The sequence below is a fragment of the Narcine bancroftii genome, chromosome 5 (assembly GCF_036971445.1).
Source record: "Narcine bancroftii isolate sNarBan1 chromosome 5, sNarBan1.hap1, whole genome shotgun sequence".
In the NCBI taxonomy this organism is placed as follows: Eukaryota; Metazoa; Chordata; class Chondrichthyes; order Torpediniformes; family Narcinidae; genus Narcine; species Narcine bancroftii.
In genome coordinates, this window is record NC_091473.1 from 71,873,590 (window position 1) to 71,883,845 (window position 10,256).

A 10,256-nucleotide genomic window follows, 5' to 3' on the forward strand; every position below is an offset into this window, starting at 1 on the left:
CATGCTACAGTTGTACAGGAACTTGATGAGACCTCCAGTAGAGTAAGTGTTACAGTTCTGGTGGCCACAGAGAAAGGATTTGGCAGCATTCAAAAGAATTCAGCAGAGATTCACCAGGACACTGCCTGGAATGGAGGGTCTAGTTATAAGGAGAAAGTTGGAAGGCTGGGTTTATTCTCATTGGAATGTAGGAAACTGAGGCATAGATAGGATAGATAGTGTTTTTCCCTCAGGTAGGGAGTCTGAGAATAGAGCCCAATGATTTAAGGTGAGAGGAAAAATTTAAAAGAGATTTGAAAGGCAAGGTTTTCACACAGAGGACAGGGCTTATGTGGAACCAACATCCAGGGAAAATGGTAGGAGGACAGAGGCTAGATAGAGGCGAGATTTGTAAGTGATAAGAGCCCTAAAATGGAAATATTGTTTACTACACAGTTGAGGTAAACAGGAACAAGAAAAAAGGGAATGGGAAGGTACATGAACTTTGGATTGCATCTAGTCAGCAGGCAGAATAGCATCTGTTGTTTTTCAGTTGGACTTTTCCACAAATCTGACCAAATTTCTAGGTGTGCTTTTTGTTTGAATATTACATTAATCCAATTACAGCATTTCAAGGGCATTTTCCCCTTTTGCCATGTACATGGATGGGAACAAATAAGGACTGTAGAGTATAGTAGTTGGCAGGAATGAGTTGGGCCAAAGGCCCTGTTTCTGTGCAACAGCTTCCTCTCACTATTTCCTGTGGTTCATCATGGAATAGCTATCTTGACATCTATGACAGGAGTCAATAGGTCATGTTGCAACTCTACAAATCTCTGGCGAGACCACACTTAGAGTATTGTGTTCAATTCTGGTCACCTCATTGTAGGAAGGACCCTTAGACAGGCACATGGATGAAAGGAAAATAGAGGGTTATGAGGAAGCAAGGGTTTCTTTTTTATTTGTTAGGAGTATATAGATTGGCACAACATCTAGGGCAAAAGGGCCTCTACTGTATTGCAATGTTCTATGTTCTATATTCCAGGAGGTATACTGGTTAATAATAATTGAAGCAACTCAGTGAGTAGTGCTCCAGTGAGTTGGGTTCAATCCTGGCCTCTGGTGTGGAGTTTGCACATTCTCTCAATGGCGTCGTGAGTTTACCTCTAGTCCACCAGTTTCTCACCACATCCCAAAGATTTGCAGGATGAAAGGTTAAGTGTGTTAGGTAAGTGGTGTAATCAGAGTGGCATTGATGGTTACCTCGGAAAAATAAAATGGAATAAGTGCAAATGTTTGGATTAGTGGGCTGAAGAACCTGTTTTCAGAAAGCATTTCACAAACCTGGTTTATGATTCATTATTGGTGATTCTCAAAATCAATTTTAGACCATTGTTACAGATAGAGTCCTGTTTTAATTGCAAAGCTCACAATGGCTCATCAAACTTGAATGCTTTCTTCTCTCTTCAGAGGTGGTCCCTTGCTGCTGAGTTTTTCCAAGATTTCCTACTTCCAGCTCCATTTGTTATTGTGTATTCTTATTATCTTTACAGAAATGTGAAGACCACAATAGCAATACATGCCATTTACACGGGATCTTACAAAGACCTTCATGGGAGCAATAGAACAAAGACCATCACAGCCACCTTGCGACAGAGGAGTGAAGATAGGCACAAGGAGGAACCACAATAGAGAGGAGGATAGTTTTAAGCGAGGGAGTTTCAGAGCCAAAGCTGGAGTACAAGAGGTAAAGGAACTTAAACTCTGGGACCGAGCTCGAGGTCAGAATTTGGAGGAGGACAGAGGTTAGATAGAGGTGAGATTTGTAAGTGATAAGAGCCCTAAAATGGAAATATTGTTTACTACACAGTTGAGGTCAACAGGAACAAGAAAAAAGGGAATGGGAAGGTACATGAACTTTGGATTGCATCTAGTCAGCAGGCAGAATAGCATCTGTTGTTTTTCAGTTGGACTTTTCCACAAATCTGACCAAATTTCTAGGTGTGCTTTTTGTTTGAATATTACATTAATCCAATGCACCATCTACATTGTCGCTGGTCCAAACACATTGAGAGACAAAGAAGCAGAAGAGAGGTTTATATTGACAAAAAGGTCTTAATATTGATCCCTTGGGTTTTATATGAGAAGCAGGATCTAATTTGTGATCTCATTAAATTTGAGCATTTCCAAAAAATGTGTAGTCTTCTCCAGACCAATGAAACCATTGTTAAAGCTGAGGAGAAACAATATTGATGAGGTTGGTATAACTTTTATCACCGAGTATGATTCATCACCATTGCGATTCAATCACTGCCTATTTGTAGTTTACTCTGTCGAATGAACATGATTGATAAAGCTCTCATTTTGATAACATCCATTGGCTCATTGAAGCAGTTTTGAATGAGATCTATTTGGTAAAGAGAGCCTTGATCAATGATGAGTGCTGGTTTGCTGAGAAGCAATGACAGTTCTTAGCAGCTTCTGAGAAACAGGTATATCAGGATCAGTGGATCGCTGAAGGTTGCCAGACTACACTACATTATCATTAAACATTTTGCTACTGATTAGAGCTGCACATTGATAGCATTGCAACTTGTGCTTTCCACCTGTTTTGATATGAATGGCATTAGAAATAATGAATCGTCATTGGAATTAAACCGAGACCCTTGTGGAAGGATAGGATTACAATTGGAATGTGTGATAGTAATGTCAGCCAATTTGTCTGGGTGAAATTCTTCTCTATGTGTATTAATCTAGTTAATTTTCATCTTTACAAAATTGGAACAATGAGCTTTATGTAAGCTCAAACATTACTTGATGACTGAAGATTTAGTTGAAATAGCCATTAAACCTTTTAGGTCAAATTAAGTCTTCGTCTTTATTATTTTGCGTAATTATAAAGACGACCAAGGACTTATTAAACCTTGGGGCTTTATTGATTGGATCAGGCTGACCAGAGAAGAATTGGCTTGTTGATGAATTGGTAGCAGAAGAAATTTTCCATTGGTGATGGAGTCAGAGCAATATTACCCTGTGTGGTGTAACCCATGAATTAGAGGATTTACAGTCAAAGGTCCATCCAGCAAGACATGGGCAGTGCCATTAATGGAGGACTCATGTACCCTTCTACCTTGAGTGTTATTGTTTGTTTTCATTGCCTCATTAATATGGCTGAGATGACGCTCACTCTCGTGACATTGGGCCAAAACCAGGCCAATAGGGCTAATTCACATTGGTAACTTGGCCAGCATGGAAGAGGTGGGCCTAAAGGCCTGCTTTGGCAATGAAAAATTTTAAATTAAATTTTAAATTTAGATGTACAGGACGGTAACAGGTCATTTTGGCCCACAAGCCCATGTCGCCCAATTGCACCCAATTGACCTACAACCCTTGTACATTTCGAACAGTGGGAGGAAACCAGAGCTTCCAGAGGAAACCCACGTAGACATGAGGAGAACGTATAAACTCCTTACAGACAGTGCCAGATTTGAACCCTAGTCACTGATGCAACAACGTTGCACGAACCACTACACGAACTGTGCTACCCGCTATGATGAAACTGTCATACAAGGCATTCAGCAGAACCCATCCACAGAAATAGGGAGAAAATCCCAGGGAGCCAGTCATCTAGAGTTTGGAGAGACTTTCAAGAGCAGCACTCTCATCCAGTGAAAGTGGAAACAAGCCTGGTCTGTATTTTGACCAAAGAACAGAGGGAGGCTAAAGAAGGGAGAAGATGATCAGAAACATAAGTTCAAGAATAAATTAAATTCAATCTGTGCCTCAATTTAATCTTTAACAGATTAACATATCTAAAATAATATTGACAGGAAGGATTGCAACTGCAGTTGAGCACTTGAAGGATGTAAGCAGGCCCTATTTGTGGTAGCAAGGCTTGAGAAAGAAAAGCTCGGAGGATAATCTAGGTCTCTTTGTTTTGCTTCAAGTGAGCACATTGGGCAGGCAGTGGACCAAGTTGCATGATAGCAGTCAGAATTGGGTTGAAAAGGTTCTGTCAACGCTGCAGGACAAGTGCTGTCTGAGTAATGATATAGTCCATCAATCAGACAGTCAGCCATTTGTTTTCCTGTTGAGCATTCCAGGGTAAGAAGATCAAACTGCCTTGGTCTGCAGCAGGGGAATTTCTTCCATCCCGACATCCTGCTAAAGGACTACCTGCAACCTTTTTTCAGGCTGATAGCTTTGACAGCTGGAAAAGATCATTGTCAGATGAAAGAGCCTGGAGAGAGTTTTATTAGTTTTTAATTGCCTCAACCAGTTAAGATTGAACAACAGTAAAATTTGGATCCAAATTTAAGCATCTGGCAGCCTCAAGCAACTGGCAAAAGACACAAGGAAAAGAAATTTTAAAAATTAAAATAATAGTTAAAATATGTACATTTAAAATTGTAAAAAGTAAAAAAACCTTTGGTGAAGATGGGAACAAATATTTAGCCAGTGAATGCTTTGGTTGTGGTTTGCTTGTAGTAACTGTATGAATACTTTTATGTGAACCAGCATTGCCCAGGTGAAGAGCTGGTTGATGCCGCTCGCCATTGGGGTAACCCTCTTAAAGTGTCTCCTTATCCCTGCTAAGTAGGAGTTGTCCTAGTCAGAGGTTTTATCTGTAAACATGGCAGGGTTGGGGAGGGGGGTGGGGTTAATTATCAATAATGTTATTGTTTGTCTTTTGGGAGGCTCCGTGGACGAGGAACCTGCAAATGCAGCAACAGTTGAATATTTTCAAAGAATGTGACTAGAAATAAAGTAAAATGTTTCGTTTATACATTTAAATGCCAGTGAAGTTTATTCAGTGTAAGTTCAATATAGTGTTTTTGTCTTTTAAACTGTTTATTTTTACTGAGTGCATTAAATAGGCATTGTAAGAGTAAGTTTTAAGCAACCGGAAAATACATTTATCCAGTATCTACTAATCCCCATAGATGCAGATACCAGGTTTTTACTGTAAATAGTTAAATTTGTAAATTTTCATTTTTGAAAAAAATAAAGTTAAGCAAATGGGCCAAAAATACTTATCATTAAAAACAATAAACTGAAGATAACAAATATGGAAAAAAAACTAATTTCACTTTTGCCTCCTTAAACAAAATCCAACAATTGTTTGGCACCAGATCATGGAGACATTTTTTTTCTGCATGATCCTGGACAAGTTGACAGGCTCCCCTGGGAGTCTGGAGCAGGTCTGAGACTCCTGTGTTTGACAACGGATGGGGGCCATCTCGGATTTACTGCCACATAAAGCAAACTACCGGGAGATCTCAATGGATCAAACAGCATCTCTGGAAGCAGAGGGCTGATTAATGTTTTGGTTGAGACACTGTATTAACACTCCAAATTTGCTGCTCTTTGAAAGGCTGAACTCTTGTGACTTTGCTGGGAATGTTAGTGTGAGCTCTATCCCATTAATTTTTTCATGGTAGTGGCATTTATTTATTACCTAATGCTGCCCTGTCAATAAATCTTGCAAAATGTTATTATTACCAATGGTTTAGTGATCTCTATGAAGGCCTTCCATACATCCTTCCTAAGGATTTTGGTAGCACTTATTGAGTGGAAGTAGGCTAATTGGCTACTGTAAATTCTGATTTAGGATTAGCAAGTAGCAAAAGAACCAAAATTGATGGACGTGAGAGAGAGAGTAAATTGCAGGGCTACAGGGAAGAAAGGAAGGTGAGATAGGATTGAATGGATTGCTAATGTGGGAATGGGCACAGATCCAATGGGCTCAATGGCCTCCAGTGTACTAAGTAAGATCAACATGCTTCTGTCTAAATGGATGTAGTGTGCTATGGTAGCTCTTAGATTACATATCAGTTTAGGTGGAGCTTTGAAGGGATATCTTGGGAGATGGGACCTGCATTTTGCCATCTTCAAGATGCCAGTCATGACTCAGCTGCACACATTGCTTTGTGAATCATGTGACAGAGAGTGCAAAACATGGCCTTTGCTCACTGCTCACCCTTAGGCAATCATTTACACTGATTCCATTTCTCCCACGTTTTCATCACCATCCCTCCTCCGCCTGACACTCCCAGCATTCTTTTGCTTACCTACAAAACTAGGCCACTTGCAGTGGCCAATCAACCTGCCAAGCCATGCATCTCAGAATACCCAGTGGAAACTCATGCAGTGAGATGGGAGAAGGTGGAACCTCCACACCGACAGTACTGGAGAGTCAGCTTTGAACCAGACTGCTGGACTGGGGAACAGTGGCTCTCAAAACTGCACTGCTGTGCCATCCACGCTTCAATGGTCTCAGCACATTTGGCGGTGAAGCAGACAACCCTGAATGCACCCAGTGAGCTATGTTGTCTTCCAGCTTGACCGGAGATTACTACCAGTCAAGATCTGTTTCATCAATTTGTCCAGCTGTTCATTCCCAGTTGACTGATGGGTGCTACCTTCCTGGATGTGCTTCTTATTGTGGTAAACCTTCTTGCTGCCACAAAAGGCCAGTAGGAAGTTAAATAGTAGAGGGTGTTTTATTTTGCCATGCGGTGCCAACATGATTCCTATACCTTTTGGAATCTGGCAGAGGAACTTGGATTCCTGTCACCTTCACTTTCATTGCTACTTTCTAAATCAATTTGATTGGAACTCTGTCATGACTTGAAGACGCCAAGATTTCTCCAAGGGATTTTTTTTCCGTATTCGGCTATTAACCAAATATTTTGATTTTTAAAAAATAAACTATTTATACACTCAGCATATCCTTCAAAGTACTTTTAATTTGGCTCTTATATTAAAATTTATCTAGTACAGCTTGCACATAAATCCACAAGCTTGGAAAAAAGTGGTCAGCATTCCTGCATTCATCCATGTTAGACATAAAAACAAATAAAAATTGCTCTCGGCAATCAAGACGAAGCAGGAGCGGTTGGAAATGGCAAAGGTTTGTTATGATATTTGCACTGCTCAACGAATATCTTTGATGCCAACCGAGCAGTTCAAGCTCACAGACCACAAGACAGTTAACATTGAAGAAGCCTTACCTTTCTGGCACTTGTAAACAATGAGGCTCTAAAATGGATTTTCCTGCAGTTGGTGGTCTGCAAAGGAGCAGGAATGCTTTGAATGAAACTGTCGGGCACCTCTTGGTACATCAGCTTGTGTGAAGCCGGATTTCTCGCTCTGTCTGCTGAAGACTCACTGGGGGAATGGTCCGAAAGCCAGTCTCACATCCTAACGAGCTGGAGCTATTGTTGGCTTCTGTTGTCTCTGAGGGCACAGCCTATATCAAGCTCCTTCTGTGTCCTTGCTGGAGTCACTAATATATTCAGAGTCTGTATATACATACAAAATTTATCTGGTTTGGGCGGGAGTAGGATGGGGTGGGGGGTGGGTGAGGAAGGAGGAAGGGAGGAGTTTTTGTTTGTGCTAAGGTGGTTTGCAGTTGAGAGATAAGAGAAGGCAGAATTGAAACGGCTTGTGCTAAAAACATTTCTTTTTAAGCATTTGGAATCTGCATTTGGAATCTGCAGATAAAAACCCAGACTCCTGCTGAGAAATGTAGTGAAGGGTTCTTTTGTGGGAGTATCCACATTCTTAACATTTTGGCAAGCTGTTTCAGCTTTCTGATCAATTGTCTTGAGTAGAATAAAAGGGGTTTGAGGAATTGATCAGATTGTGTTCAAAATCTGCAAATATTTATCTGTGTAGAAAATGCAGGGAATTTTGATTCTTCTTTTAAATATTTTGCACTGATATTGTCTGAACAAAGAATGATCTTGAATATTACTGCATTCACACAAAAATCACTCTTCTGTTTTTTAAATATTACATGCAAATCCCAGTGGGACTGTGCATTAAAAAAAATCACAGAGAATGGAAATTTGAGATTTTAAAACAGAGAATGCTGAAAAAAAATTGGCAGATTAGGCAGCATTTGTGACGAGAGGGGCAGAAATCAAATTAGAATGGAAATAAAATAAGGTAAACGTCTTTGGCCAAGGATGGTGGTGGGGCACAGGAGAGAGGAGTAAAGAACCATAAAGGAATGTTCTGAGTGGTTAGATTTTTTTTGGGAGGTATAAAATTATGTGAGTTATTGATAGGATAGCCAGGCAGAATCTTTTATCCAGGGTAAATATATCACATACTCAAGGACACATATTTGAGGTGAGCCAAGGACAGTTTTAAGGAAAAAGTTAAAACACAATGCTGGAGAAAATCAGCAGGTCAAACAGTGCACATTTTTTTAGCAAAGGTATCAAATCCCTTGTCACTGTTCTCCCAGCGGCGAACCATTTCAATTCTGCACTCACACCTGCGCTGACATGTTTGCCCATGGCCTCATGTACTGTCAAACCAAGACCACCCATACATTGGAGGAGCAACACCTAATTTTCTGTCTCAACAGTCTATTCTTAACGTTGACTTCTCTGGCGTCTGCTAGCCTAATCCCTGTTCTTCCTCTCTCTTCTCCATTCCTAGGTTTTCTTTCCTGCAGCTCCTCTCCCTCTCAATTCACAGAGACTTCTCTCCCCCCCACCCTTGTTTTCTGGTGTGCCTTCCCTCCATTATCTACCTATTACCTCCTGTCTGTGGGGCTATGTTCCTCCTTGTGCCCCTTGCCCCCACCCCCCACCACCAGTTTGTTTGGGCGCTTGCCTACATTTTGCTTATACCTTGATGGAGTGATCAATCTTGAAATGTTGGTATGTACAGTGGTGATATGTAATTACACCACTAGGTCACCAGGGGTCATCCCAGTGACCTTGTATAGAAAGCAGTCCAGAGATACAGTCTAGCCTTCCAGGTTCGTCTTGCAGAGAGACAAGACCTCTTAGTGTACATATTAGTTTATTAAAACTGTCTTATACTCGCACTGCTGGTGTGGTTATTGTCAGTACAATTTAATAAACTAATATCATAGCTACTAGGATGGAAACTGCTTCTGCTCCAACACGCATTCCTGACCACCTGGAGACTCTACCTGAGGAATGGAATACAGGGACGACCAGCACTTACGTGCTTCTGAGGACAGAGACAGCGAGGGACCGCTGTACTGGAATTGTGGTGGAATGCGGGGAAGACCACAGAAGTATGATAGGGCAGGTAAGAAATGGCCAAGAGCCCTGCCTGCCCATGGGTTCGCCGGTACAGGCACCGCCAACCCTAAACCCCAGTCTGATCAGAAAGGGGCCACGACAAGCGCAGGTGGAAGGATCTCCACAAGTTATGCTCCCGATTGCCCTGTATGTGCAGAATTCCTGACCACTCCAGAACCAGGGAACGCAGACACCACTACCGTCACTCTTATGCCAGGTCCTTCCAAGAGGCAATGAGCATTTTACAGATGCATTACAGTAAGAGATAGACAACAGACTCGCCAAGGCAAATAGCGCCTTTGGAAGACTACACAAAAGAGTCTGGAAAAACAACCAACTGAAAAACCTCACAAAGATAAGCGTATACAGAGCCGTTGTCATACCCACACTCCTGTTCGGCTCCGAATCATGGGTCCTCTACCGGCACCACCTACGGCTCCTAGAACGCTTCCACCAGCGTTGTCTCCGCTCCATCCTCAACATCCATTGGAGCACTCACACCCCTAACGTCGAGGTACTCGAGATGGCAGAGGTCGACAGCATCGAGTCCACGCTGCTGAAGATCCAGCTGCGCTGGCTGGGTCACGTCTCCAGAATGGAGGACCATCGCCTTCCCAAGATCGTATTATATGGCGAGCTCTCCACTGGCCACCGTGACAGAGGTGCACCAAAGAAAAGGTACAAGGACTGCCTAAAGAAATCTCTTGGTGCCTGCCACATTGACCACCGCCAGTGGGCTGATAACGCCTCAAACCGTGCATCTTGGCGCCTCACAGTTTGGCGGGCAGCAGCCTCCTTTGAAGAAGACCGCAGAGCCCACCTCACTGACAAAAGGCAAAGGAGGAAAAACCCAACACCCAACCCCAACCAACCAATTTTCCCTTGCAACCGCTGCAATCGTGTCTGCCTGTCCCGCATCGGACTGGTCAGCCACAAACGAGCCTGCAGCTGACGTGGACTTTTTACCCCCTCCATAAATCTTCGTCCGCGAAGCCAAGCCAAAGAAGATACAGTAAGGGGCATAGTGAACTCCACTCCCGGTACAGGCTCATGTCCAGGTTTCAACAAGTAGGGGAGTCTGCCAGAGACTTTATACTCTCTCTGAAAGACCTGGCGAGAGGCTGCAACTTTAAAGCAGTATCAGCTCAGGAGTATGCGGAGGACCTTATTAGGGACAGAATTGTTGCAGGCATACGGTCCTCTGAG

At 42.3% G+C, this 10,256-nt stretch overlaps 1 protein-coding gene across 3 annotated transcripts in view; it reads right to left on the reverse strand.

The window, feature by feature from the left end:
- LOC138762716 (regulator of G-protein signaling 8-like) overlaps positions 1–7,280 on the reverse strand; it is a 63,782-nt gene extending 56,502 nt beyond the window's left edge. The window contains exon 1 of one of the 3 annotated variants that reach the window (XM_069936297.1): positions 6,993–7,280. In XM_069936297.1, the coding sequence (XP_069792398.1) occupies positions 6,993–7,103 (111 nt within the window). In that variant the 5' untranslated portion in view covers positions 7,104–7,280. The remainder of the gene's footprint in view (positions 1–6,992) is intronic. The other 2 variants (XM_069936299.1, XM_069936298.1) reach the window with 2 other exon arrangements.
- Between the last annotated feature and the right edge of the window lie 2,976 nt (positions 7,281–10,256).